The following is a 26646-nucleotide window of genomic DNA, read 5'->3' as shown; positions in this document are numbered from 1 at the left end:
ACCAAGTGTTTTGCCCACACCTACACAAATTCAACATGTAATGGTATCTTAGTACCACAGAAAATGGGAAACTAATGAACTCTGCAGTTTTTGTTTTGGTGTAAGTCATTTTACTCATCAAACTTGAAACTTCAGTTTTAGTCCTGCACAAAACTTTCACCTTTGAATGCTGGAATAATTTCACTTTAAGTTGATGGACTCAGATCAATAGCCATTAAAAACAGAAATGTATTTCTGTACAAATTGACATTCAAGAACACAAATAGATTCAATGTTGTATTTCACAAATGCTCACGAGACTGTTGGCAAAAAAATAACAAAAACAAATCATTTTGTAAGATCACATCATGCATTATGATGAATGACTGTGTAAGAAAATAAGCAGACTTGTGTTATTTTATTATATAGATATGCTTTTATTAGAAATAAGACACATTCATTTTGTGCTCTGAAAACTGTACATTAACAAAAAGGCGACCCCAGTAAAATAAAAACAGGAGTGAGGGGAGATGGGAGGAGAGTGTGTGTGTGTGTGTGTGTGCCAGGGTGGGGCGCAAATCAGAGGTCGGAGGAAGCAGGAGCTCAGAGGTCGGCAGTCAGGGTTTTTTCAACAAATACAGATCTGAGGGAGTGACTGGCGGTGATATCAAAACACACACTGTTACACTGTGATACAGAACACTCGTATAGTCCAATACCCTGAAAGGACAGGGGGAGGGAATGGAAGGACTGGTATCAGAATAATCATGTTCATATTTATAATAATGATGACAACTACCCCCAAGCACAGTAAGAAAGATATTTATAGGCTAAAATCCATTCTGTAGAACTCTGTTGAAATAATTACAATGCTGTACATCAGGACTCCAAATGAGCCTTGTGCTTTCTCTGTGTGCAACCACCAACCTTTATATTACTCTACCTTGTACGTGTCATTATCTGTAATCATCATAACATATATATCGATAGATCTATGGGTTTATTCATCTTCCATTTTTTCAGTGCGCACACACACACACATATTCACACACAGTAATACCTTTTTTCCCTTAGCATCATGTTTGCATTAACTGTATCAAGCCTGCTTGTACATCAAGAAACTGACCCAACCAACTTGTGTTTGCTGTACTCCTGTTGTCCCTCTTTTAGGCGGCATTGAGGTTGAAGAGCGAACAGAGCACAAAGCCCGCCGGCATGCCCTCCACCATCTCTGAGGTGTCCGTCGATGAGAAGGCAACTTTCCATTTTGGCTCAACGTGATGTTTTTGATTTCTTTTTCTCACTCCCCCCCCGGTTTTTTTCCTTGTCGCTGCAGGGCCAGCCTTGGCCTACTATCGTGAGGGGTGGGATAAGGCGTTAGAGACTGGAGTGAATTGTTGGGGAGCAGGGAGCGGCACTGAGGGGCACATATGGGTGTATGTTTGGCAGTCTGCCTCCTCAAACGCCATGTGAATTTTTTCTTCCCAAGGCTTATGTCGAAAAAGAGAGAAATTCAGAGGCATGTTGAGCTGCATACAACATCAGAATTTGGTCAGGAATAAAGAGAGCAGAACAGCAATGCAACAATACTCTCAACAGTGAAAATAAAGAGACATAATCATGATTATTACATTGTAACCATTTAATACAGGGGTAAACATCGCGTGATTACCTTTGCTATGCTGTTTATTACATGACTTAATGATGCACATATAGCAGCTTCATCTGCTACTTTGGCAATCTGTCTCCAGCGTAAGCCTGCAGTATCATATACAGGAAGGTGACCAGTAATTGGTGGCTTCAAAAACATCAAATGAAACAGAGAACGAGACACCGTGATCTCATTCTCTCTTTAATTCGTTAACTTGATTTTCTGTCATTGTGACTCTTTTCCTTGCCCTCCTTTCCCCCTCACGGTCTCGGCTACATCCAGCCTTTGAATAGAAGTACACAGCAGGGCAGTATGTGTGTCGTGTGTCTGCTTGGTTGTCTGAGAGCTCTGGAGCAAAAGTGGAACTGTGTGCTGTGAGCCAGAATCTGGGTCACACCTCTGTCTGCAGGTCCATGATCTCCTGGCCCACAAGAGGAATGGTTGCACTTGTCTTCTCCCACTCTACTGTCTGCAGCTCAAGAGGGGAGGCCGCCACTGTCTCCAGGTCCTTCCGCACCCAGGACGGGGGTGAGTTGGTCTTACGAATGCCTTCCCACGCCCTCTTGCTCGGGGTCTGCTGTTTGTCCTGAGGGGAAACGAACATAAGAAAAAAGTTGGTTTGTCTCATCTCTTAGAATCGCTGATGTACTTTAGCTATTTTGGGGGCTCTACTTCACCTTTTTCAGTCAATTTATTATACCCTTACAGAATCAGTCTAGCATTTCAAATTGTTAACATCCAACCGGTCACCAGAAATCCATCTAGGGTTACTGGCAGAGTTGTGTTAATATGAAGTTATATGAAAAAAAACAACAACATAAAAAAAAGTCATGCCAAAATGAATGTATGAGACTTCACTTGAGATGTTGCATCTTCTATCTCCTTAAACTATGCCAACAGTATTTAATAGGTTGATAAGCAAAACCCAACCCTAACCCTTACTTAAAGATCCCCAATGATCCCCAGTGAAGCTGAGATTAGCATTAGGACACTTTGTAGTACGGTTCTGTAGAAGATTTTGTCTACCCCTTTCTAAATGTAAAAATACTGGCGGCAGCTAGTGGTATCATACAGCCTCCTCAACTAGGTAATTTCAATTCACAAGGTTTCCAGGAAATTCGACCTTTGACCTTGACCTAGGCCGAGGTCACTGAGATTCAAACTTGTCTGAGATTTTGAGTGGACACACCTTTGGTATCAATTTGAAACTCTATATTGCCTCATTCTCGAGTTTTCGCATTCACAAACTTGTGTGTCCAAACTACCTGCCCACCCACCCACCAGGGTGACGACAACACCCAATGTGCATTTGTAGGTAACACCTTCAAACTCACAATTTTGTAAACTGAACATCATAAATCGTAATAATTGTTATTTAAAGTGTACAACAAAGTTCTCAAATTTTACATGCAGATGGGTGACAAAGAAAAAAAACAATATCAAGTCTCGTTAGGCCACTATACAGTGATAAAAACCACATGCTAGCACTGATTCTTTACTTCTGACCTCTACTTGAAGTGTGGAACACAAGTTCTTTAAAGCATATACTCTCATTTGGTGTTTGGATGACAATAATGGAAAGTGCTGTTTAACCTGGGTTGGGATATTTATTTTCTTTGTTAGTCAAGGCTTTGTGCTTCAACCGTTGTGAGTGCTCATATAAAACACAGTAATTGAAGCATTGTTTGGCTCGTCTTCCACTCAAATTGAACTGATCGATGTCAACCTACTTCAGTCAGATCATGGAGAGATATAAAGAAAAAAAATATCACTGGATTCAAGTAAGGCAAGACAGCAAAGCTGTTGTAAATCAATAAGTTATTACTATATTAATAGCAGCCTATCATATTGTGCTGCCATTTGTTCTAATGTGACGGATGGACACTGGAGCCATTCCGTAATCTGTGTTTGATTTACTGAAATTCAGCATCATATAGACTTGGCAGCAAATCAGGAACAAACAGAATATTTAGCCTATATATTTTCTGCATTACTTATTTACGTACAGTCTGCACTGCACTGCTTTGTTTGTTAAAGTACAACGTATACTTCATCGAGTTTGCATGTATTCTCTCTGAGAATCAACTAATAAAAGGAATCAATGAAGAAACATCACTGCTTGCTTGCAAAGCCATGAGCAAATATTATATGCATAAGTTGCCATAGTCATTTATCCGGTATAAAAGAGATTTATGACATGAAAACTCTTACGTGTCATAGTGTGCTACTCTGGTAACTTAAGGTCAGAGTATATGATTCACATCAATGGCATGCTATTCAAACCATTCAGTAGGTTTACTGAATGGTTTGAATAATGAAACACCGTTCAGTGAGTTATTCTGGAAGAGACCCCTCCCACCAGGACAGAAAGAAATGTTTCATCATATGATAAACGAGACCACTTAGGACAAGTGCACCCAAATCCACCCCACAGCATAACAGACCTAACAGATGCATTCTTGTAGGTGTTGACGCTTCAAATTGTTCTTATAATTTGCCACACACCTATAGTTTATTAGTTGGAAATAATTCTGAGAGAGTCATTTGTAAACAAACTGTAGATGCCATAGTCCTCATGTGCGCTTTCACTCTCAAAGGGGTCAGTCCATACAGAACACAAACAGAATCTTTCAATTCTGTTTATGTGGGAAGTTATGAGACAGAATTACCTCTCTGCTTGATTACAGTGGCAAACCTGCCCCTCATAGTTTCACTCTTTATGCAAAGCTAAGCTAATCACCTCTCAGCTCCAGCATCAATGTGAGACATCGCCACATGAGAGTTCTTATCCAAACTTCATTAGCAAAAGCAAATATATTATTCGCCTACTTCCCAAAACAATAGCTATACTTATACCTCTAATGAAAACTCCCACAGAATGGATGTAGATTGCTGATTCAATCTATACTGAGTAGATGCAAAATGTCTAATTACAGTTGTGGTCAAAAGTTATTATGGTCACGAATAATCATGGTAAATTAGGACTTTCAATGATTTCTCTGAACTGTTCTTTTTCAGCGTGGAATGACTATATAGCACACATTTTTAATGACTTTACAAAAACAAAAATTTGATGTATCAAAAGCATAAATATAGGTCAAATATATACGTAAACACCCACTAATATTTCATTAAACGTCCATTAGCAAGTTCCACCTCGACCAGATGATTTGGTAGCCATCAACTAGTTTTTGGCATAATTCTGATATTTCTTGGAAGAACTGGTAGAGTTATTTAAATCAGGGGTGTCAAACTCATTTTACATTGCGGGCCACACTTTGACCTTAAGTGGCCAGACCAGTGAAACTCCCCATTCTGTCAATGTAAAGAAGTTACATATTTAACAATTGTTCTATATGGCAAAGAAAAAGCTGCTGTGACAAAGAAAGAAATCTAAATTATGAGAAATAAATGTGCAAAATTATGGAAAAAATTTCTGGTAGCTCACTGCCCAGACTGTCCAGCTTTTTTGTTTGTTTTAACTGTTTTAACTTAGTTGTAAAAAACCTGAATGACCATAAGGGAGGTTTTCATCAGTAGGAAAAACTGTAAAACTGTGAAAATACAGTTAAAAGTCCAAAATTTCTGTTTGTGCTTGTTTGTGGTGAGCAGCAGATCAAACAAGTTAAGAATTATAAATTCATTCAGGCCTGTGAGACTATGGAGAACACACATGAGGTCTAAGGCCTGGACAAGTTTGAAACCTTTTGACCTCCACACTGCAAAATGGCTGAAAATAAAAATGGGCTTCACTTTTATAAATTCTGTACTCAGCTTTGCAGTCTTGTTTTGTCTCTGGAACGTCTGCACCCCGTCCTTCTTTCACATAATGGTATGATCCTAGTCTGTCTTTGCATGTGATTGGCCGCATGGTGCACGGCCCTCCCCTGTCTTGTATGGATCTCAGCAGGGCTGAAGATTGGACTTTCACATAACGATGAGCCACTAATAACTGATATATTATATTGCAGACTGGATCCCCAGCCAGATATGGCTCCAGGCCATAGGTTTGACACCCCTAATTTAATTTGGATGGCTTTACTGAACCTGGCTTTTAAGCCTAGTCCGCAAATTTTCAATAAGGTTCATGTTTTGAAGTTTTGGGAAGGCCATTAGCCAAGCTTAAGGTTAGCCTGCTTTAAAATGGAGAATGGGAGGTAGTCGTCCTTCTTCATTATTCAATTCAATATGCAATGTACCAGTACCACTGTAAGCTTTATGCTACCATCACCATGCTTGACAGTTCGTACAGTCGTCTGATCAAATTTACTCTTCCAAACATTAAGACCATCAAAAAGGCAGTCGCTACCCTCATGCTTGGTCAGGGCCATGGGACATTCATGCAATTCCTTGTTGTGATGGCTGGGTCAACTTTATTATCAGTTAAAGAATTGAAGCCCATTTAACTAAAATTCAACATGTTGTGACTAAAATCTGATGTGTCGCTATCTGCTGCAGCAACAAGTGGCATTGTTGTCTAAATGTGTCAACTCGTTATCCATGAAAAGGGGGCATTTATTATCAACCATACATGCAACAATTAGGGATGCTCCTAGCACCATATTTCCAAGCTTAACAGAAGTTTGCAAGTAACATTACACCCAGAGTGTGGCCTTATGAAAGGAGCAAGCTGAAGCCGACCTTTCTTTTCTTATGTTCTCATGCCTGTGGGTGCACAATATTTAAGATAAGCTAAAGTACCAAAGTACTTTAAACAAATCATCTGTCCCACTTAAATGTTTCACATCTTTGCATTAGTATGGAGGGAGGCGGGGGTTGCCTGCAGATCCTGCACCACCATTCTACATATTTTTGTTCTTATTTTCAGAATCTATATCTAAGCTACATTTACTACCAGAAATTTGATGTGGTACATATATTTCAGTTTCATGGCATCAATTTCAATTTTATAATTCTATTTCTGTCACAAATATTTACATATTAAACTGACTGCTTGGAAAGAGATGCTGCATCTAAAAAAAACATACATACTAAAATTCAGTATTTTGTTCGCATGGACATCTACGACTTTTATGAGCACAACTGGTATACTTAAAAACAGGAACATGTCTCCTCCTTAGCGGCTGCCATCTTGGCCAAGGAGCAAAAACAGAGAAAACACCAAAGAATTTTCAGCTAGTAGAAGGAGGATTCATTCAAACGCTGCTATCTAGGTAGCTTGGTGCAACATTTGGTGTTATAATTTTATGTTATTGTTGTTAAATTGTCTATGCAGTCAGAGACTCAACAATTTGCAAATTCCACAGGTAACAAGACAATCAGTGTCAAATCCTGTGTCAATTTTTGTTAAGTGAACTAATTGCCGCGCTCATTAGTTTAAACTTATGCACAACACAATTAAGCACCTAGTTTACACAGTGTACGACATAGATATTTATCTCGGAAGTATCTGAATTGGGCAATATTATGTGTATCTGGTTCAGTTTGTAGTTGGAGATTATATGGCCATACACAAATAATGCCTATGCATAAGTTAACATTGTAACAGGGGTGTGCAGTGAATTTCCCAAGGGTCCATCCACATGAGAAACCAATAATCTGAATTCAGTACAGCACATTAATCATTTGACCTCTTTTTAAACTTATTGGAGTGGCCCTCCCAATTTCTCATGTGGCTCCTTTGGGAAAATTAGTAGCACACCCCTGCAATAGAAAAAAATGACAATTTTGAAAATGGCTGCACTTACAAATCAACAAGCAAGTGTGGTAATTTTTGTTAATTATAGAAGGAAAGGGGAACAATAGATATTAGGGAGGGAAGGGGCAGAACAGAATAAATTTAAACTCTTTACACTCATGTTGGTCTTGTCGCTGCTGGCAGAGGACACACTCCATCTTTTGGTAGCTTTGGCGTCAACAGGTGGAGATTCTCTATCCTTGTCTGCACTGTGAATCTTCCTGTTCAGGTCCTGAAACATGTCCTGGTGGCGTTTCCGGGTGTGCATTATTTTCTACACAGGGACATTGCACGTTATGTACAAAGTAAACAGCACAGGCGACCATCACTCCTACTTTTAAAATAAATGTATGCAAAAATGTTGTGCTTTGAAGTCTAAACAGCTCTGTAGGAATCAAAGAGACTAAAAATTACCTCAAAGTCAAGCTCTGCATAGCGTGATTTTCGTCTCTGGAGGGAGATGAGACAAAGAGATTAAAGATGTGTCTTGATATTGTGTGTTTTTCGAGTAGCAAGTGTTTCTCAGGAGTTTTACTGCGTATGTGAACACGAGGTAGTTAGTAAAGGGCGTCTTTGGGACTCAGAGAAGAGCAGTGAGTCATGAGGGAGGAAATGAGGTTTGCTGCTGGTCATTTTGATCCTGCTGGCACAAGTTTGCAGTAAACAGATTGTGACCGAATGACCTTTCGTTCCTCAGTCACAGAGTGGTAAAGGAAGACCTGACCTTCAGGCTGCCTGGTTGCCGTGGCAGCTGCCGTCTCGCACCAAATTATAGAAGTGTGTTTTACCCCCAAGTGAAAAGACACCAGCAAGCAGATGCCTGACTGCTCTGTGGTGATCTTATCCCGCCACTTCTGTCTGCAGTAGGAGCTCTATGAAAACTAACCTTTTCAAAGATGCCGCCATCACAAGGGTCACAAAATGCTGAGATACTTCTTCTGATGTGAATTGGAGATTATAATGGCACTGACAGATATGTGGGACGGTGCATCTCTGTGGAGACCTAATTAATGTTGTTTTTTATTAGTCCACCAAGACAAGAAGAATCAATGCTGGCCATCTGTTTGCAAGCAAATTTACACAAAAACTACACAGCCCAATTTCATTGAAGCTGAAGTGGTGAAGCTCACGGAAAAGGACAACAATTTTCTGTTGGATTGTGAGATGCAGCTGAAGGACTACACAAACCAGTGTCCCTCTTCTGTTTGTTGGCAACACATTTTACTGAAAAGCTGGAATCCAGAGAGCCTTCTGACCTCCTTTTTTAGGTGGATCAGGATCCCTTTGTTTAAATTTTGGGAGAACGTACTGTCTGAGTTTTAGCTTTGTCTCAGAAAGATTAAGCAAAAACTACCAGCCTGAAACTTGGACTACAGACAACAACGTATACAAACAAAGCCAAGTTTTGCTGCAGCAAAGTTTTTCTTTAAATTCAAAATCTTTCCTTTTTGCCCCTACGCGATCCTCCTAACTCGATCATAGCTTTTTTAAAATTTCCTCAACTGATGCTGTAGTGGTCATACATCACCACACGCGGCACGCACCATGCCACGTAATTGATTCCAGAAAGCAAATACAAAAAATGTCACTGGTTTCCTAATTTTTCTATATGAATGGCTGCAGCCCATGGAAAATAACACAGTAGTGTAGCAGTCAGAATGTTTGGCGTCATTCGCTAATAGCAAAAAGCTACAGCTACTTTAGAGTTTGATAGCCCTTTAGTGAGAAAGTTATAATAAATCGATGTGATAAAAATGAAAGTGACATTCACCACAGTGATGCAACCCTAAATTCTCAAACAGGCAGTAAAAGAACATTGAGACTTGAGAATTATAATATCACACATGATAAATTCTGCATGATGTCCATTTCCACATCACTAAACCCATCAAAGCAACAACGAAGTCATGTATCCACCACCCTGCTGTTTGAGAAGCACTCTCAATAATTCATTCCAAATGTGTTTTTATGTTTTTTTCTCTAGAGCTGTTTACAAAAAGTCCCCATGTCCTGGGGCTGTTTCACATTACAACCCTTCCAGAAAAGAAAGGGATTTTTGTGTATGAGCTACAGTACTCGAAGGCCTTGCAGAGATGTATTGACAGAAACCTAGCAGTGGTAGACAAAATGGCAAATGCTTCACTTGAAAAGAAGAGAGTGGCTTGTCTCACTGTTGTTATTCTGATGGGAATAAACAGAATTCTGCTTTTACTGAGAAAATAGCAAAATTGTTTGATTGTTAAATTCATATTATTGAAACTATCAATAGAAAATCATATAGCAGATTAGAAAACTCACTCAAATATGTGAGCATTCACCAAATAATCATAATAAAATGCCAGTCTCTGATACAGCCTACATCTGGTTGTTCATTTGAGAATTTATGATAAGCACAAAGCACAACTCAACATGCATGTATTATGTTAAATATGAAGTATGAGGCTGATAATGCAATACAGTAAGAGGTTTTTCCGTCTTACCTCCAGCGAGCTCATGGACAGTGTGGAGACAGTCTCACTCTTGGACACCACTCCAGAATTTCCAGACTCTCCTCCGTCACACATGTTGTTGGTCACCTTGGAGTCTCTGGGCACGTTCTGCAGGTTGTGCGCAGGTGAGTCTCTGTCAGAGCATGACACACTGACCTGGTCAGCAGGCAGGCTCTTCAGCCCAAAGCCAGGCACTGGCTCTCCACTGGCAGGGTTAGCCAGGTGGATGAGCCTGGTCTGAGGCAGCTGCTCAATGCTGATGTTATACTTGGCTGCCTGCTCCTCTTTCCCCTTGGACGGTTTCAGGGTGCCCGTATTGTTTGTCGGTAGAATGACATACCCTGGGCCTTTGCCAGCCCCCTCAGAGCTGCTGCCTTCACCGTTCCCTCGAGGCAGATCTCCATCCAGCTGCTTGAAGAGTTCGCCGTCGCAGATGTAGATGGATTTGGCACCCGGCAGCTCGGTACTGATTCCTTTTGTGGCGCCTTTCTCCCTCCGCATCGTCAAAGTGTGGCTCGTATAGTCGGCCACATTCTGGAGGTGAACCTTGGCCATGCTGGCCGGCATGGTGTTAAAATTAGAACCTTTTTGAAGAGTGAGGGTTCCAGAGGAGGCCTTCTCTTCCCCCTGGAGGGATGAGCGCTTCATGGTGCCTAAAGAGACCAGAAAGAGAGAAAAGCTGTGTGAGATGCAATTTCTCCACCTGGGAATCCAGGGAAGAAACAGCAGCGGAATGTGTGTAAGTAATAAACGCATTACTTTTGCACTGTGTAAAACAAGGAGATTCCTCCAAACCATCAACGTGTCTTTTAGACCCCATTCCTACAAAACTGCTCAAAGAAGTCCTGCCATTAATTAATTCTTCGATCTTAAGTATGATCAACCTATCTCTAATAATCGGCTATGTACCACAGGCCTTCAAGCTGGCTGTAGTTAAACCTTTACTTAAAAAGCTATCTCTAGACCCAGCAGTCTTAGCTAATTACAGGCCAATCTCCAACCTTCCTTTTATATCAAAAATCCTTGAAAGAGTAGTTGTCAAACAGCTAACAGATCATCTGCAGAGGAATGGCTTATTTGAAGAGTTTCAGTCAGGTTTCAGAGCTCATCACAGCACAGAAACAGCTTTAGTGAAGGTTACAAATGATCTTCTTATGGCCTCTGACAGTGGACTCATCTCTGTGCTTGTCCTGCTAGACCTCAGTGCTGCGTTTGATACTGTTGATCATAATATCCTATTAGAGCGATTAGAACATGCTGTAGGTATTACAGGTACTGCGCTGCAGTGGTTTGTATCATATCTATCTAATAGACTCCAATTTGTTCAAGTAAATGGAGAGTCCTCTTCACACACTAAGGTCAATTATGGTGTTCCACAGGGTTCAGTGCTAGGACCAATTCTATTTACATTATACATGCTTCCCTTAGGCAGCATCATTAGAAGACATAGCATAAATTTTCACTGCTATGCAGATGACACGCAGCTCTATCTATCCATGAAGCCAGGTAACACACACCAATTAGTTAAACTGCAGGAATGTCTTAAAGACATAAAGACCTGGATGGCCGCTAACTTTCTGCTTCTTAATTCAGATAAAACTGAGGTTATTGTACTCGGCCCTGAAAATCTTAGAAATATGGTATCTAACCAGATTCTTACTCTGGATGGCATTACCTTGGCCTCCAGTAACACTGTGAGGAACCTTGGAGTCATTTTTGACCAGGACATGTCCTTTAACGCACATATTAAACAAATATGTAAGACTGCTTTCTTCCATTTGCGCAACATCTCTAAAATTAGAAATATCCTGTCTCAGAGTGACGCTGAAAAACTAGTTCATGCCTTTATTACTTCCAGGCTGGACTACTGTAATTCTTTATTATCAGGATGTCCTAAAAACTCCCTGAAAAGTCTTCAGCTAATCCAAAATGCTGCAGCAAGAGTACTGACAGGGACTAGAAAGAGAGAGCATATTTCTCCTGTTTTGGCTTCCCTTCATTGGCTTCCTGTTAAATCCAGAATTGAATTCAAAATCCTGCTCCTCACATACAAGGTCTTAAATAATCAGGCCCCATCTTATCTTAATGACCTTGTGGTACCATATCACCCTATTAGAGCACTTCGCTCTCGCTCTGCAGGCCTACTTGTTGTTCCTAGAGTATTTAAAAGTAGAATGGGAGGGAGAGCCTTCAGTTTTCAGGCCCCTCTTCTGTGGAACCAGCTTCCAGTTTGGATTCGGGAGACAGACACTATCTCTACTTTCAAGATTAGGCTTAAAACTTTCCTTTTTGCTAAAGCATATAGTTAGGGCTGGACCAGGTGACCCTGAATCCTCCCTTAGTTATGCTGCAATAGACGTAGGCTGCCGGGGATTCCCATGATGCATTGAGTTTTTCCTTTCCAGCCACTCACTATGTGTTAATAGACCTCTCTGCATCGAATCATATCTGTTATTAATTTCTGTCTCTCTTCCACAGCATGTCTTTCATCCTGTTTTCCTTCTTCACCCCAACCGGTCGCAGCAGATGGCCGCCCCTCCCTGAGCCTGGTTCTGCCGGAGGTTTCTTCCTGTTAAAAGGGAGTTTTTCCTTCCCACTGTCGCCAAAGTGCTTGCTCATAGGGGGTCATATGATATGATTGTTGGGGTTTTCTCTGTATTTATTATTGTGCGATCTATTGTACAATATAAAGCGCCTTGAGGCGACTTTTGTTGTGATTTGGCGCTATATAAATAAAATTGAATTGAATTGAATTGAATTGAATTGAATTTTATAAATCAATTATTAAATCACTGAAATTATAAGATTCTTCCCCCTACGTCCTACAACCAATACAATCCTGGATGAGTCTCTTATTTTACTGCTGCACTGCATTTCAGAGCAACACACCTTGCTCTGGTTGAGCACCTGAACCTGATCTCTAACTGCTGCAGGCTGTGATCACAGTGGGTCACCAGAGCAAAGAGAAAAAACAAAACAAACAAAAAAAACCTCCAGTGCTGACAGATTCTCTCTGGGGAAGCAGAAAGTTATATCCCGGCCAGCCCCCCAGCTGGTAGGAAAAATACAAGATGGAAGGACAAGGTTAGCAACTAATAAACTTCCAAACTAAGAGTGATGGGATTTTTTCGATTGTGGATGACACTAAAGACAAAAGAAAGAATACTGCTACAGTGACTTGTAAATGGACTGGTCTTACATAGAGCTTTTAAACTCCATGAGCACTCAAGGCGCTTTACACAGCCATTCAAACAACTTTTTTCTATGCTCTTCTATCTAACATTTGCACACATTCATACTCCGATGGATGCATCGGAGAGCAACTTGGGGTTAGTATCTTGCCCAAGGACATTTGGCGTGCAGACTGGAGCAGAAGGGGATCGAGTATTGTTGATGACTTGTCAAAAATACCTGTGTTGTCTGTCCACATAAAGTCCTGGCCTATGAATTCAGTTTTGCCAGTATTACTACACTGAATAACTGCTAAACACATCCAGAAATCCTGGAGCGAGAGAACTGGAGTGAAGAAAGTCAAACAAAGCCACACAGTATAGTATTTTTTCTCCATGTGAGGACATACAAGTTATTTGCAGTTCTTTCAATATGCTCTTGTCTTCTAAAAGGTATTGCTTTACTGCACAAAAAACCTCCAGACCTCTGTGTCCATTTCAGGTGTAAAGTCCTGGAATTTCTTCACTAGATTTTCATTGGAAAATGCTTCCTGCAGCAAAATGTTGTAACCAGTTTTGACATGAGTAATGTAACATTCAGCTGGGTACGGCATGACCTTGTGGCCCAAGCTTTTCACAATAACAGCTCTTGGCATATGGCAGCAAACATATCCCGCACCACGTCGAGGTTGCTGAACAACATCAGACAACACTCCGTACTAAACATCCACTGATCGTTTTCTGCTGTTCCTGCTCCCTCTTGACAAACAATAAACATCTCTCATCTCTCTCTGCTCTTTTCTGTCTTCCCTTGCTTGAGCCTGTCTGCTTCTGAATAGCTTTTCTCTTCCAGACACTTTTCTTGATATCCTGTCTCAAGAGGTAATCAGATTTTCACTCCCAGTGGATTTTAGAGCATCAACCAGTATCTGATGCAGCACTGTTGGGAGGGACTTAATTACACAGCATCAGTGTAGGAGAGGCTCAGACAGCCATATTTATCTGCATATAACTGCTCAGCACACATTCATCCCACTCCCGTCAGCCTGGGACGAACTGAGTTATGCAGCAGTGATGTGCTGTATCTCTTGTCAAAACAGCTCCTTGGCGTAGGGAGGCTGCTGTGATGTTGACTGTACGGCACAAGCGCAAAAATAAGAGGGAACACGGATCACATCTGTTCCAACAACAACAAGGAATTTGACGCAGTCAAAATACAGAGAAGGAGGCACAAAGAGACATCTGTAGCATCTGAGAAGCAGTCCCCAAAGTCAAATCAAATGCAAACACACAAACTCAAACACGCTCAACCTGGAGCTTACCTGATCTGCAAGCCATATCCACATCTTTCTCAAAGTCAGTCTGAGGACAGAAAACAATAAATATTAGATTAAGTGTGGAGACGTGGGAAAAATATCATATGGGGGGGGGTTAAGCCTTTATTTGGCGACTGCAGTGAAGACAGGAAACAGGGAAAAGACACCAGGGAAATGGTCCAGCCTGCATCAATCAATGGAATACCTGCTCAGGGCACATGCACACTAACTTTTAGCTATCAAGTCAATGTGATGGTATATTTTTAAAGCAAAGGCAGATAAACATTGAGAAAATAAAGACTAATGAACAAAACTTAGATTAATTAATAATCAGTTTTATTATAATTTTTTTTATCTGGATACAAGCTGAAGACAAAGAACTTTGGGTTTTGTAGAATTTCTTCTTGTAAGTCACTCTGACCTCTTCCTAAACTGTTTTGTTCTAATCATGATTCTAACACGATGCCATTTCCGAAAAAATGCTTTGACTTCATTATTTTTAACATTTTTCTTTTAGGTTAGTTATCCTGGGGGGTTTTTATAAATATTTTCAGGAGTAGAATTTAAGAAAAAATATATATGTATATTTTCCATAAAATTAAACGTATGCTTTAGTTCTCTCGTGCTCTGAGATTAGAAGATCAGAATTTGGAGGACATAGGTCTTGAACCTTTTCAAGCTGCTTAGAAGTCAAAATTTCAACAATGGAGCAAAAAGTGCGTACCCCTTTTTGGGCTTTATTATTCCATAGAGTTGGTTCCTTTAAATATTATCTCACATCATATCAGATTTCTCCAAATTTTAGCTCTTCATACCATTAGCTGAGCATGGCCATTCTGAAATGATCCTCCTGAATCTCCATTGGTGTCTTCTTGTCGGTCCACCACACGACACTTCACTGCCTCCTGAACCTGAGGCAAAACATCAGAGCATAGATCACGATCTTAATACAGATAGAGTAATAGGACATACAGTCCTGTGCAAAAGTTTTAGGGAGGTGTGGAAAAAAATGCTGTAAACAAAGAATGCTTTCAGAAATATAAATGATTGTTTATTGGCTCCAAATGTATTCTGCAGCAGGACGACGACCCCAAACATACAGCCAAAGTCATTAACAACTATCTTTAGCGTAAAGAAGAACAAGAAGTACTGGAAGTGATGGTACGGCACACACAGCCCTGATCTCAACATCATCGAGTGTGTCTGGGATTACATGAAGAAACAGAAGGATGTGAGGAAGCCTACATCCACAGAAGATCTGTGGTTAGTTCTCCAAGATGTTTGGAACAACCACGAGCTGAGTTCCTTCAAAAACTGTGTGTAAGTGTGCCTAGAAGAAGTCATCCCAAATATCAATTTGATTTAGATTTCTCTCTTGTTCACTCACTGCATTTTGTTGATTGATGAAAACTAATGATAAACACTTCCATTTTTGAAAGCATTCTTTGTTTACACCATTTTTTCTCACCTGCCTAAAACTTTTGTCTTTTAAACATATACAGTACTGTGCAGAGGCTTTTAATGAATAAACATGACAGGCTAGAGCGGATCTGACTCCACATTGGCTTATGTAGGGTCAGTTTAGGATTCCCAGATAATAAAGTATACATCATACAGTTTGTCACATTTCAGCTATCAAACACTCTTTGATAAAATCCCCATGAGAGATGCCTTACAGGTTTTGCAATTTTGTGGGAAATGACAATATAACTTCCCTGCTTTTATTATGAAAGGGATAATTTTTTACACATTTCATATATACATTTGTATAAAAGCGAATGACGCTTTACTCTAAATGAGTCGGAACCAACATTTTTGAGTTCATGTCTTGTTAAATAATCTAAATTCATCTTTCGGAACTAGCATGGTCACATCTCTTAAATGCTCACTATCCAATGACAAAATTTAAGTCAATGAGACTCAAGTAGACCCTAGTGGACTTGAAGAGTATTATCACGCCTGACTGAGGTGCCATCCAGAATTGTATAATACGGTATCTTGCTGTAGATCAACATACTATTAAAATAATATGTCACCCCCAGTGGTAGTAGTCAGCAAAGAATCTCAGCTGGAAGTGCTAGACAGGACGCACAGCTACAAACAAAACAATAGGGTAGAGTTCCTATAATATACCTCTCTGCGAAGGATGCAGTGAACCATGACAATGACAAAGCCTTCCAGTGAATCAAACACAGCAAAAAGGATCTGGAAGAGCGCAGAACGTCGGTCGGTGATGGCCAGGACAGCTGACATCCACGTGAGAGCCAAGAGTGGCAATACCACACAGGAGCTCCACAGTGACGCCCTACAGAATGGGAGGGGAACTGTAGTCAAGAACAGTACAACCCAAACTTTGTGAAGGCAGGACCACAGTGATTCCTAGCCATTGCATTCTAAGATAGTTAGAACTATTAGCCGATTTTACAGTCAATGCCTATAACACACACACACACACACACACAAACAAGGTTAAACTGATTTCTTTTGCTCAACTGGACCTGTTCACCCTGTTAGCGTTAGCCTACAACTCTAAACATGCACTAATACAGAACACCAAACAAATAATTATGTTACCAATGCAAACAAAAACATACATCCATTATATGCTGATATATATGTTTTTTAACTCACATATATTACATGCATGTATGTTTAAGATGATTCAGTCAAACCATAAAGGATCTAGTGCCACAGGAAAGAGAGGGAGGGAGGTGAGCAGTGGGGAAAAACAAGTGTAATGAGGCTGAAACAGAATGCAGACAAACAACAGAGGCAGAGCAGAGGAGGACAGACACAGAAAGAGAGAGAGAGTCTGAAGAAGTGTCATCCCCTGACTCCTTCCATTTTTCTAATGTAAATACTGATAATAAACTAGCACAATAACTACTGGGAACGACTGTACCCACAGTGAATGTGGTGAAACAGTCTTTCATTCAGATCCCCCAAATGAAGATAATCAGCAGGTTAACTTTTTATTACAAACTATCCCAGGGGTGGAAAAAAAAGCACTGAAGACTAAGTCAGACTAAACTAAACGTCTGCTCCAAGTTGCAATTCACACCCACTTTCTCTTTGCTCTCTTTTTTAATTCGTTTTAAGCTGTTGTCAACAATGCTTCATATATTGTAGGTCTTTCAGATTCAATTGATATCCAGAGACTGAGCTTACAGTGAACATTACTGAATATGAAAAATAAAAAAATCTTTTCAACTTGTTCTGGTATTGATTATTGATTAATATTGTACAATGTGTGTGAGACTTATTTTAAATAGACGTATTAACATGGATTAAAAAAATAAAGACCTGATTTCGCTGCAGTTAATACCACTAGCTAATCTCTTCCATAGCCACCTGGTAGATCTGGTTAGGGTGTAATATTTACACCTTTGGCATACCAAATGTCCTATACCAGAAAAACTAGAGCAAAATGAGTTATTTGAAAGATTAAATCTTCTAGCTTGCGAAACTATGTTTTGTTAGCATGTGGCTGAAATGCAACTCAGTAGGTTTTTTTTCTGACAGATTTTTACTTTTACACCCTACATTTTAAACAAATATCTACACTTTCCACTCCTTACAGTTTCAAAACAGTATTATTGTACGGTCAACGTTACAATGTAAAGCACCTTGAGGCAACTGTTGTTGTGATTTGGTGCTGTATAAATAAAATTGAATAGACTTGTTACTTTTGCTTTAACGCATTTGAGGCGAGCTAATGTTTCACATTACTGCAGGCCTTCACACATCAAACAAATTATTAAAGGCAGTCCTGTTCGCGTCTTAATCACCAGGGTACGACGCCTAAAAAGAGATGAAAGAGGCAAAACTGTGTGCCATAGTGAGGGGTTAAAGTTGGGAGGTTCGCCTTCCTTTTTACCACAACACCGGCTAGCAAGCTACATCAGCATCTAGCTAGCCAAGATGAGCAAGCATAAAGGCAGTAAAATGTTGTGGCAGGTAACTCCAAATTCAACGTTTCTATTAGCTAAACAAACATCAGATAAAAAACAAGCTGTTTGTGTGCAGTTTATCTCACAGTGTGTTGCTAGTTAAAGGTCCAGCTGCTGTATTTCACAGGGAGAGAAAAGAAAGAGAGCTAAGAGGTTAGATGTAAAAGTAGAGACTGCTCAGTGGCATTTGACAAATTAGAAATTTAAAGCTTACATGTAAGTCCTTGTGTTTTTAAATCAAATACTGGGCCTGTACATGTGACAATATGTTTTTTCACATTGTGAAACATGCTGCAAAACAAGTGTCACTCTTTCATTTAAAGGTTGCATGAAAGTCCTCTGCAGGTTAGTGCAGGATAAACAGCTTAGTTTGCTGTACTGTGATGGGTTTAGAACAGCTGATCATAGCCTGTACATTAAGAGTCATGATTCTTCCCCATGCTGAGCCATTTCAACATCCCCCACATGCTGAATCCCACTTTAACCTCTTCCCTACTCATTTCCTGTTTAATGTAAGCAACAGAAAACAGAGCAATTTTTATTTCCCTTCTTTTTCTCTGCTCATGTTCTGCTTATCTGATTCAAGATGAGAATATTTATTAGAATTTTAATTCTAATAAATATTCAGGCTAATATAACGTTTGTATTCCCATCTACTTATATTATTTTATTATTACATTAACATAGCACAAGGTTCAGTTAACTTTGCTAAGAGCTAGTGGAAACATCCTCCAAAGAGCTACTTTTTACTTTCTTACTTTGAGTACACTTCAGAGCTGGAACGTTTTCACTTTTACTAGAGTAAGAAATTGAATCAGGTTTTACTTAAGTTTTTTTTTGTTTTTTTTAACACTGGTATCTGTACTTCTACTTAAGTACACAATGTCTGTACGTTTGTCACCTCTGACCTCTACCCTTAAATGGTTTGCCAGTGACCAACAAAATAACATGCAAGGCAGATGCACACTTCCTCCAACTCATGACTAATCAATTCATTTTTACACAATCACTACAAATCATGAACAAGAGTGGAATTAAGTCTCTGGTAATTTTCATTATTTACCACATATCTAAATTCTCACTAGCCACACAGTGGGTTTATTTAAAATGTTGAGTATGATCATTTTATCTCAGGATAAAATATTCCCTATTTGTCAAATGTGTTTTTGGTCAGCCATTCATATTTTCTAAACTTAATATTTTGCAAAATGAAATCTGGCATCCATATTTAGAATGTAGAAAACAAAAACAAAGTACAATGATAGGAAACCCATAAATAACTGAAAAGGCATAGCTAATTTCCACCTCTGGTAATAAACTGGGCTTTGCTAAAAGCATATCGCACATTTGTTTTGTCCCACTGTGCAGAGACTTTTCCACCCTGCGAGCATCACTGTACCACGTCAGTGTCTGCACAAAGGCGCTTTACACTTTAAAAGAGTTCTTCTTCCCCACTGTCACCAAGTGCTTGCTCAGAGCAAATACATAATATTTTAAATATTACTAATGATGTGATTTTGCATTCTATAAAAATAACTATGCTATTGTGTTAATATATTTATAGAATATAAACTATCAGCTTTACTTAAGACCTAATGCTTACTTTTTTCTCTACAACAATCCAGTGATAATTTACACAAAGAAGTTATGAGACTTTTGGTGACCAAGTGGCTGTCATTTGTAATATCCTAAAAGCAAACACTGTTTGCCTCAATGGCAGCTTTACACAATGCTGGTAATAATAATAATAATAACCAGCTCAAGGAGGTAGTCACATGGAATAATTTTCAGTTAGCATGGGATTTTTTGGTCAAATGTTAATGGACAAATCACTGTATCTGTGATTACAGCCCAGGCCCGAGTTTAAGTAAAGCATCTCAAAATCAGCACAGAGGCAAAAATACACATTTGGGCTCTATAAGAACTTTCCGATCAAGAAAATGAAGTACTGCATTTAATCACCTGCCCTCCAAATTGACAACCCAAGCCCAACAGAAGTGGTTAGGAGTAGAATAAAGCAAAACCAGTCAAGAACTGCTCAGCATAGAAGCTGGAAGTACGCACTGTGTCTTTAAGACTACAGGAAATGCAAATGGAGCTGGTTGAGGAAGTAAAAATGTCCTCCTTAGCTTTGTTTAAGGTTCAGGAGGACGACTTTGTTTCAAAATCAGAATAGGCAGGTCTGTGCAAATGTATGGTAATAGTTCAGTGCTAATCCCACCAGAGTACTGAACATATGCTATTAACTAATATAATGTCTCTGTCCCAATATCTAGCTGTTCAAACCTTCTCTGGGCAGCAAACCAATTAGAACAAAGTTTGCTTAAAACTGAGGAGCAAATCCAGCTTGTTTCTGACAAAAGGGTGGCCCAAAGGTCCAGTATAACATAGATGAGGATTGTGTTGATCTATAAACGTAGCAGTGTCCAAGAAATGTAGAATATAGAGCTGTAAATGTGCAGAATGGGTTTACCTTAAGCCTGTGGTTATTGGTCGTATTTCTGGATTTTAGAAAAGTGTAACAGACATACCGCAAAAAGAAGACGACAACTACCTTCCCTTTTTCTAATCAGATTCTATCAGCACAGTCTCTAAAAGCAGAAAACTATTGCCCAAGCAATAGTTACATAATGGTCAACCTAAGAACTTACAGATGAAAGCAAGGCACATCCGCCCACCCACACAGGCAGACAATAAATATAAGTATATGCTAATACCTCTTCAATATCTGCTTCTTTATCTCCTATTAGACAAACACACACACGCGCTTTCTCATTCTCATTCAATCGATCACATGTGCATAACTATTTACATGGGTACAGCTAACACAAGTTTGCTAACACAAGTTTGTAAGAGCACATAACCCTCAAGAACAAAATCCTCCCTGCTAGTGCACGAGGGAGAAAAAAATGACAGAAGGATAAAGGACAGAGAACCAATCAAGTGAGGGAGAAGAAGGAAGGTAGAGGAGAGAACACAGGTAAGAGGAGTTAAGGAAAAATAATTAGCAGGACTAACATGGCGTTACTGGTAGCTGTGGTGGAAACGTCAGCCGAAGAGATAACTCCGCACTTGGCACATTTGAGCGTCATATTGTACAGTGGCACTGTCATCTGACTGCAAAGTCAAATTAACACGCTGTAACATACACAAACAGATACAGATGCACTTGCACACAGACTCGCACAGATGCACGTGAGCACACATACAGCCACGCACGCACAGTGAGTCACAGTGTTCTCGCACAGTCTCTCTCTCAGGGCTATGGTACATGGATGGTTTTGGGTTTACCCGTGTTTGGCTGAGGGGCAGGGGAGGTGGGGCAAAGATTGATCAATTATTGAGCATTTCCTATTAAATGTAATGTTTGATTTTCCTCACAAATAACCAGTCGGTGGCCTGAAGGAGCTGGCGCTCACTAGCACGCTCTTATTGTAATCCATAAAGCTTCAGTCAAATGCCCGATCCTGAACAGGACTGACATCACTGCTGCTCAGACCATGATCACGTGCTGGTTTTGTGCTTGGTTTTGAGTAAACGCCAAGCTTGTATGCAAAGATACTCTCTCTCTCTCACACACATGCACAGACACACTCAAACGCACCTGGCTCCATACAATCCCTGAGTCAAGATTACATGTCATCAATGCATTCAGTATGTAACAATGTATTAAGTCAACAAGAAGCTGTCTCTGTTCTCATGGCCACTCAGCCAAAATCAGAGCTACAAAGTTAATGCAAGCCAAAGTCATGTCTATTTCACATTTTTACATAGTGACATTTTCTTCAAAGTCTTTTATCTGAGACTCTCTGAAAATATCTCTAATGTTGTTCTCACTCAGCAATTTGTTGAGATATCAGCATATCCTAACTTTAAGTATCATGTAAGCTTACTTATATTTGGCACGAATGCCATGGTAATTTGGGGCATTTAATGATTTCTTTGAGATGTTTTTTTTCCTGGGTGGAATGATTTGTACAGCATAGATCTTTAATACTTGAAAAAGACAGAATTGGATGCACAAATATATACATACACCCCCACTAGTATCTGATTAAATGTTCTTTAACAAGTTGGACCTTGTATTTAGAAATACCAAATCCAGTTCTAAGATTTCAAGTCTTACACATGTATGTTGACCATTTCCATCAAGTTGGAGGAAACCTGTTCAGGGCTAGGCTTAAAAACACATCACTTTGCACACACGGATTTCTCATAACAGAATGCATGAAACAGCGTTGATGTAAAATGTTATCTTTTAGTTACTGAAAGTACTAACCTAAATGGTTTGGTGGTGAATGTTAAGAGGTTTTGATGTTCGCCAAAGTCTTTGTCTGTCTGCAGGTTTTGTCAAAAACAAAACTCTTGTTTTTGACTCAAATGTTTGGCCTCTTGACTGTCAGTGTCAAGTAAAGAAATGATTGTGTATACAGGGCTCTGAAACCAATACCAAATGTTTACCATTGATTTTCTGGATCATTGAAGCACTGCCTGTCTTACATTTCCATTACAGCAAGTAGATATTTCTCAGTGGGATTCCACATTGTTTGTGCCAGAGTTATTCTCAAAAGTATCAAATGGACCCAGTGGTGGTCAAACGTGATGTTTGGGTGGATTTCTGTTTTAATTAGTTCACTTAAAGCTAGGGATGGGAATCGAGAACTGGTCCTTGTTCCCAGTAGTCAAATGCCTGCCTATTGATCCCGCTTATCATTTCTTTGGCTGATTTCAGTTTAGGTGTCAGAGGAGCAAAATAGCGACGCAGTCTAGAGCATGGATATGGACATTTATTTTTATTGCACAAAAGGACAAAATGGTAAAGTGGAAAACTGCATCCAACTGCATTATGCTGCTAACACAACTTCAGTTGCCTTGATGCATGCTCAATCATCCAGGTAAGGAATTCCCCAAAAAGTTGACTCTATTCATCTGGATGTAGCATTTTAAGCGGGAGAAACGTTTCATCAGTGACTTCTTCAGTCAGTTCTTTGAAAGCATCTGCACAGACAGCATGCTAACGCTAAGCTAGCCAAGAACCCCAACAGCCTAACATCAACAGGTAACAAGCAGCCAGACTGCAGCCTCCTTTTCTACCTGTTCATGTTTCTAATCATAAAATCTGAATCACTGGTGACCGCTTTTTTATGCTGGTTGTCATCTTTGCTTTGTGCGGTCAGCTTTGTATTCTACTATGAGAAAGAGCTTAGAGATGCGTGTCCTTATTAGGGATTTGTGTTAGTGCGTGGGGTTGTAGCCTCAGATTTATATTGTTAAACGGTGATTATGAGACCATGTGTTTCAGCTATTTAGTAACATGAAAGCAATGCAACGCATAGTATAACGAATTATTTTTTCATGAGAATAATTAAGTCACGTACTGCATTACTTTGAGGAACGTGTTCTGTGTAACGTTGAGTAACGACAACAGCACTGGTCACAATAAAGAAGAGAAATGGCAAACATGCACAAACTTTTGACCCGAAGCATGCAATTAATTTACATGAATGAAGTTTTTTTTTTGCTTAGCAATGGTGCTGACTCTCATAAGTGAATCAATCTGTGATATCGATAATGGAATCGGACTCACTAAAATCTTATCGATTCCCATCCCTACTTAAAGATTTTGACTCTCTACATGTATTTCTATAATTATGCACTCAAAAAGTAAGCAAACAAATAAACAAAACAAATTTAGTTAATTTGCAGGTGTGATCACCACGAAAATACATCGCTTTACTTTCCTCCCAAAATTCTTCTGTTTACAGCTCTCCCACCGCTGCTGTTGTTAGACAAAGACTGACTACAATGCTTGCAATATTGACAAGTAATAACAAACTAATCTGTTGCCATATGGCCTTCTGCTAAACAACAATTAGAGCGGAGGAGCTGAGGGAATCGATTTTTGTAGCCTATGGATGCCAGGATTAAAAATCACATAATGGAAGAAATTCAATTTCAAGTTAAAGGGCAATACAGGCACTAAATGTACACTGCAGGCAGTGATATTAAAAAGCAATCAACACTTTGTGAAATACACCATTTCCCTGGTCTTAAGGATTGAGAGGCAAAAGGTGGCCATTTGGCAGGTGAGGTGACATGCATTAAGCTCAGTAAATAAATAATGTGCAGCTCACAGACAAATATTACATTAATCAGGTAGAAGGTAATCCTTTGGTCAAACATAAACCTTTGTCTATAGACTTTATAAGATTTCAGGGCAAATGGTAGGCTCTCAAAGCTAAATGTTCGATTAACCCTGTATTACAACCTGTAAATATACAGGCCTGATGACTGAAACCATTTAGTGTTCGTTAAGGAGGAAAGGAGTTCTAGCACTCATTTGATTTGGCCTCTCTTGTCTGTTGTAATTTTCTAATTGAATTACCCTTTAATTTTCAGGGGAAAGTGGCGAGGCCTATCTGACGTTCAGGCTGACCTGTTTGGTGGGGACCCTGCTGTGCAATTAATCATTCTACATATTTAATTAACTTCATTAAACATGTTTTGGATTGGATACTTGAGAAGAGTCATGTGATGGAAATGAGATTAGAACATTAGACATCCTTTACTATTTTGTTCTACTCTACCAAGCAAAGAACTACAAATTTCAGAGTCACAGAATGAAAAGTTCACAAAGTAAATCATCTGGCAATGTATGATTTGACATGTACACTGGACAAAGCCTTGAATAAAGCAGTTCCTATAGACTTTATGCTAAAATATTCAACCACTTTTATAGCCTGGTAATGAACAGGTAAAAAAGACTTTCTTTCTTGATCTCTGTAAACACTTTGGCCCCGAGTTCATTGTCTTAGTCATATTTGTATAATACAAAATAAAAAATGATGGAAAAAGGAGGTTTAGCCATGCTATTGCTCATTAGCTAACAACCTGTCACTCACAAGTGATTAGCCAATGAACAAGCAATTTCAGTCAGGCCTGCAACTTCTCATAATATCAAGTTTCTTTCATACTAAGATGGCAAAATTACAAATGTTTATCTTGAAACTCTAAAATGCAAGTTCAGAAACCGACACACAAGGTCACACTAGCTACGTCCATCTTTTCTCCAAAAATTAAAATAGATAGAAAAAAAAATTATTTATGAATAAATGATGTGATTTTTGATTGTCCTATCCAGTTCTGGTCAATATAGCTATCCTTAAAAAAACAAGACATAAAACCAATTTTTTATTGAGATGGTGCCCGTACAATTAGTGCCACCTCTTGTCATGTAAGTATTTGGGATATATGAAGAATGTTATTGTGGTTCAAGATAGTCACGGTAAGTCAGAAATATAATAGAATAGTACTTCAATTTCAACAGGTTAGGGTTTTCTCAAACTGAACACTTAATTTTGTCAACATCTGCAAAACTGTTACAGCACTAAACACCACGACACGCCTACTGTCAGTGCCCGTGGTTCTCATCTCTGATGACCTACAACCACTGAGGGAGAGAAGCGTAACACTGCCGTATTTGTTGTGCACATCATGTAGCCATACTTGCCTGACTGTATTTATGCACTCAAAACAGTAAAGTGCAAGTATGGAAACACACAATATGAGCCACGTCTTGGAGCATGCTGATGAAAGCTCAATAAAAGCAAGCAAGACTAAAATTAGAATGACTCATTCCAAGGTCAAAAACGTCTGTGCTATCAAGTTTAATTAAACATGAAATAATAACAGAAATTTCTTCTACTTGTGTGATTTTGTTAGGCCACAACTAAATAGCTTAGCAAAATAGCCTGAGCGATCACTCTGAACAGATGTTGTCAGATATTCATTTTTGACATTTATATTCACAATTAAGTTCTAATAAATTCAAGGCACAATCTCACCAGTTCATGCTGTCAGTCAGGCTATGCGTTCCGCCATCAGTTACGGAATACAAAAACAGAGATAAAATCCTGACAACCATTTTAACCTGGTACACGCACACATTCTCATACTATTCAAGCATACAGAAAAGATTAATATTACCGCTATGGATTTAGCACGAGTTATTGGAAAAAAGACAATTTCTATAAAAAGCATTACAGAATTTGTGAGACTCGAAGGCACTGTGTTATTCTATCCAGCTAATGGGAGGCAGGATCAATTGGAAAATCAATAGTGAGGTGAATAGGCAGGAAATAATAGTAAGCCAATCAGAGGAGCTTGCTAGAGGATTCTGCAGGTTTGGCAATTGATAGGGCTGGTAAACCATACACTACAGAGAGGGTGGAATGGCCAGTTATTTTTTTTTACCCAATCACTGATGACAAGGGAGGGGGCTTCTGAGACTGATGTGTCCCTGATTGGAGAGCCCTGAGTGAGAGAGAGGGGATTCTGTGCAAACTCAAACATGACATTTCAGACAGAATAAAAACAAGTACAGTTGAACAGAG

The 26646-nt window shown here is 39.4% G+C and overlaps 1 protein-coding gene across 11 annotated transcripts in view; it reads right to left on the bottom strand.

Moving 5' to 3' along the window:
- Nucleotides 1–392: 392 nt before the first annotated feature.
- The window catches only part of adgrb1a (adhesion G protein-coupled receptor B1a), a 230338-nt gene continuing 204084 nt past the window's right edge, over nucleotides 393–26646 (bottom strand). For 4 of the 11 annotated variants that reach the window (XM_025911382.1, XM_025911383.1, XM_025911390.1 and 1 more), the window contains 10 exons: nucleotides 26507–26566; nucleotides 26098–26118; nucleotides 21272–21370; nucleotides 16437–16608; nucleotides 15119–15214; nucleotides 14310–14349; nucleotides 9809–10470; nucleotides 7743–7778; nucleotides 7444–7602; nucleotides 393–2216 (listed from right to left, as the gene is read on the bottom strand). In XM_025911382.1, the coding sequence (XP_025767167.1) occupies nucleotides 2022–2216; nucleotides 7444–7602; nucleotides 7743–7778; nucleotides 9809–10470; nucleotides 14310–14349; nucleotides 15119–15214; nucleotides 16437–16608; nucleotides 21272–21370; nucleotides 26098–26118; nucleotides 26507–26566 (1540 nt within the window). In that variant the 3' untranslated portion in view covers nucleotides 393–2021. The remainder of the gene's footprint in view (nucleotides 2217–7443; nucleotides 7603–7742; nucleotides 7779–9808; nucleotides 10471–14309; nucleotides 14350–15118; nucleotides 15215–16436; nucleotides 16609–21271; nucleotides 21371–26097; nucleotides 26119–26506; nucleotides 26567–26646) is intronic. The other 7 variants (XM_025911386.1, XM_025911384.1, XM_025911392.1 and 4 more) reach the window with 7 other exon arrangements.

The sequence above is a fragment of the Oreochromis niloticus genome, linkage group LG11, assembly GCF_001858045.2.
Source record: "Oreochromis niloticus isolate F11D_XX linkage group LG11, O_niloticus_UMD_NMBU, whole genome shotgun sequence".
NCBI lineage: Eukaryota > Metazoa > Chordata > Actinopteri > Cichliformes > Cichlidae > Oreochromis > Oreochromis niloticus.
This window is presented reverse-complemented; position numbering and strand designations above follow the sequence as displayed.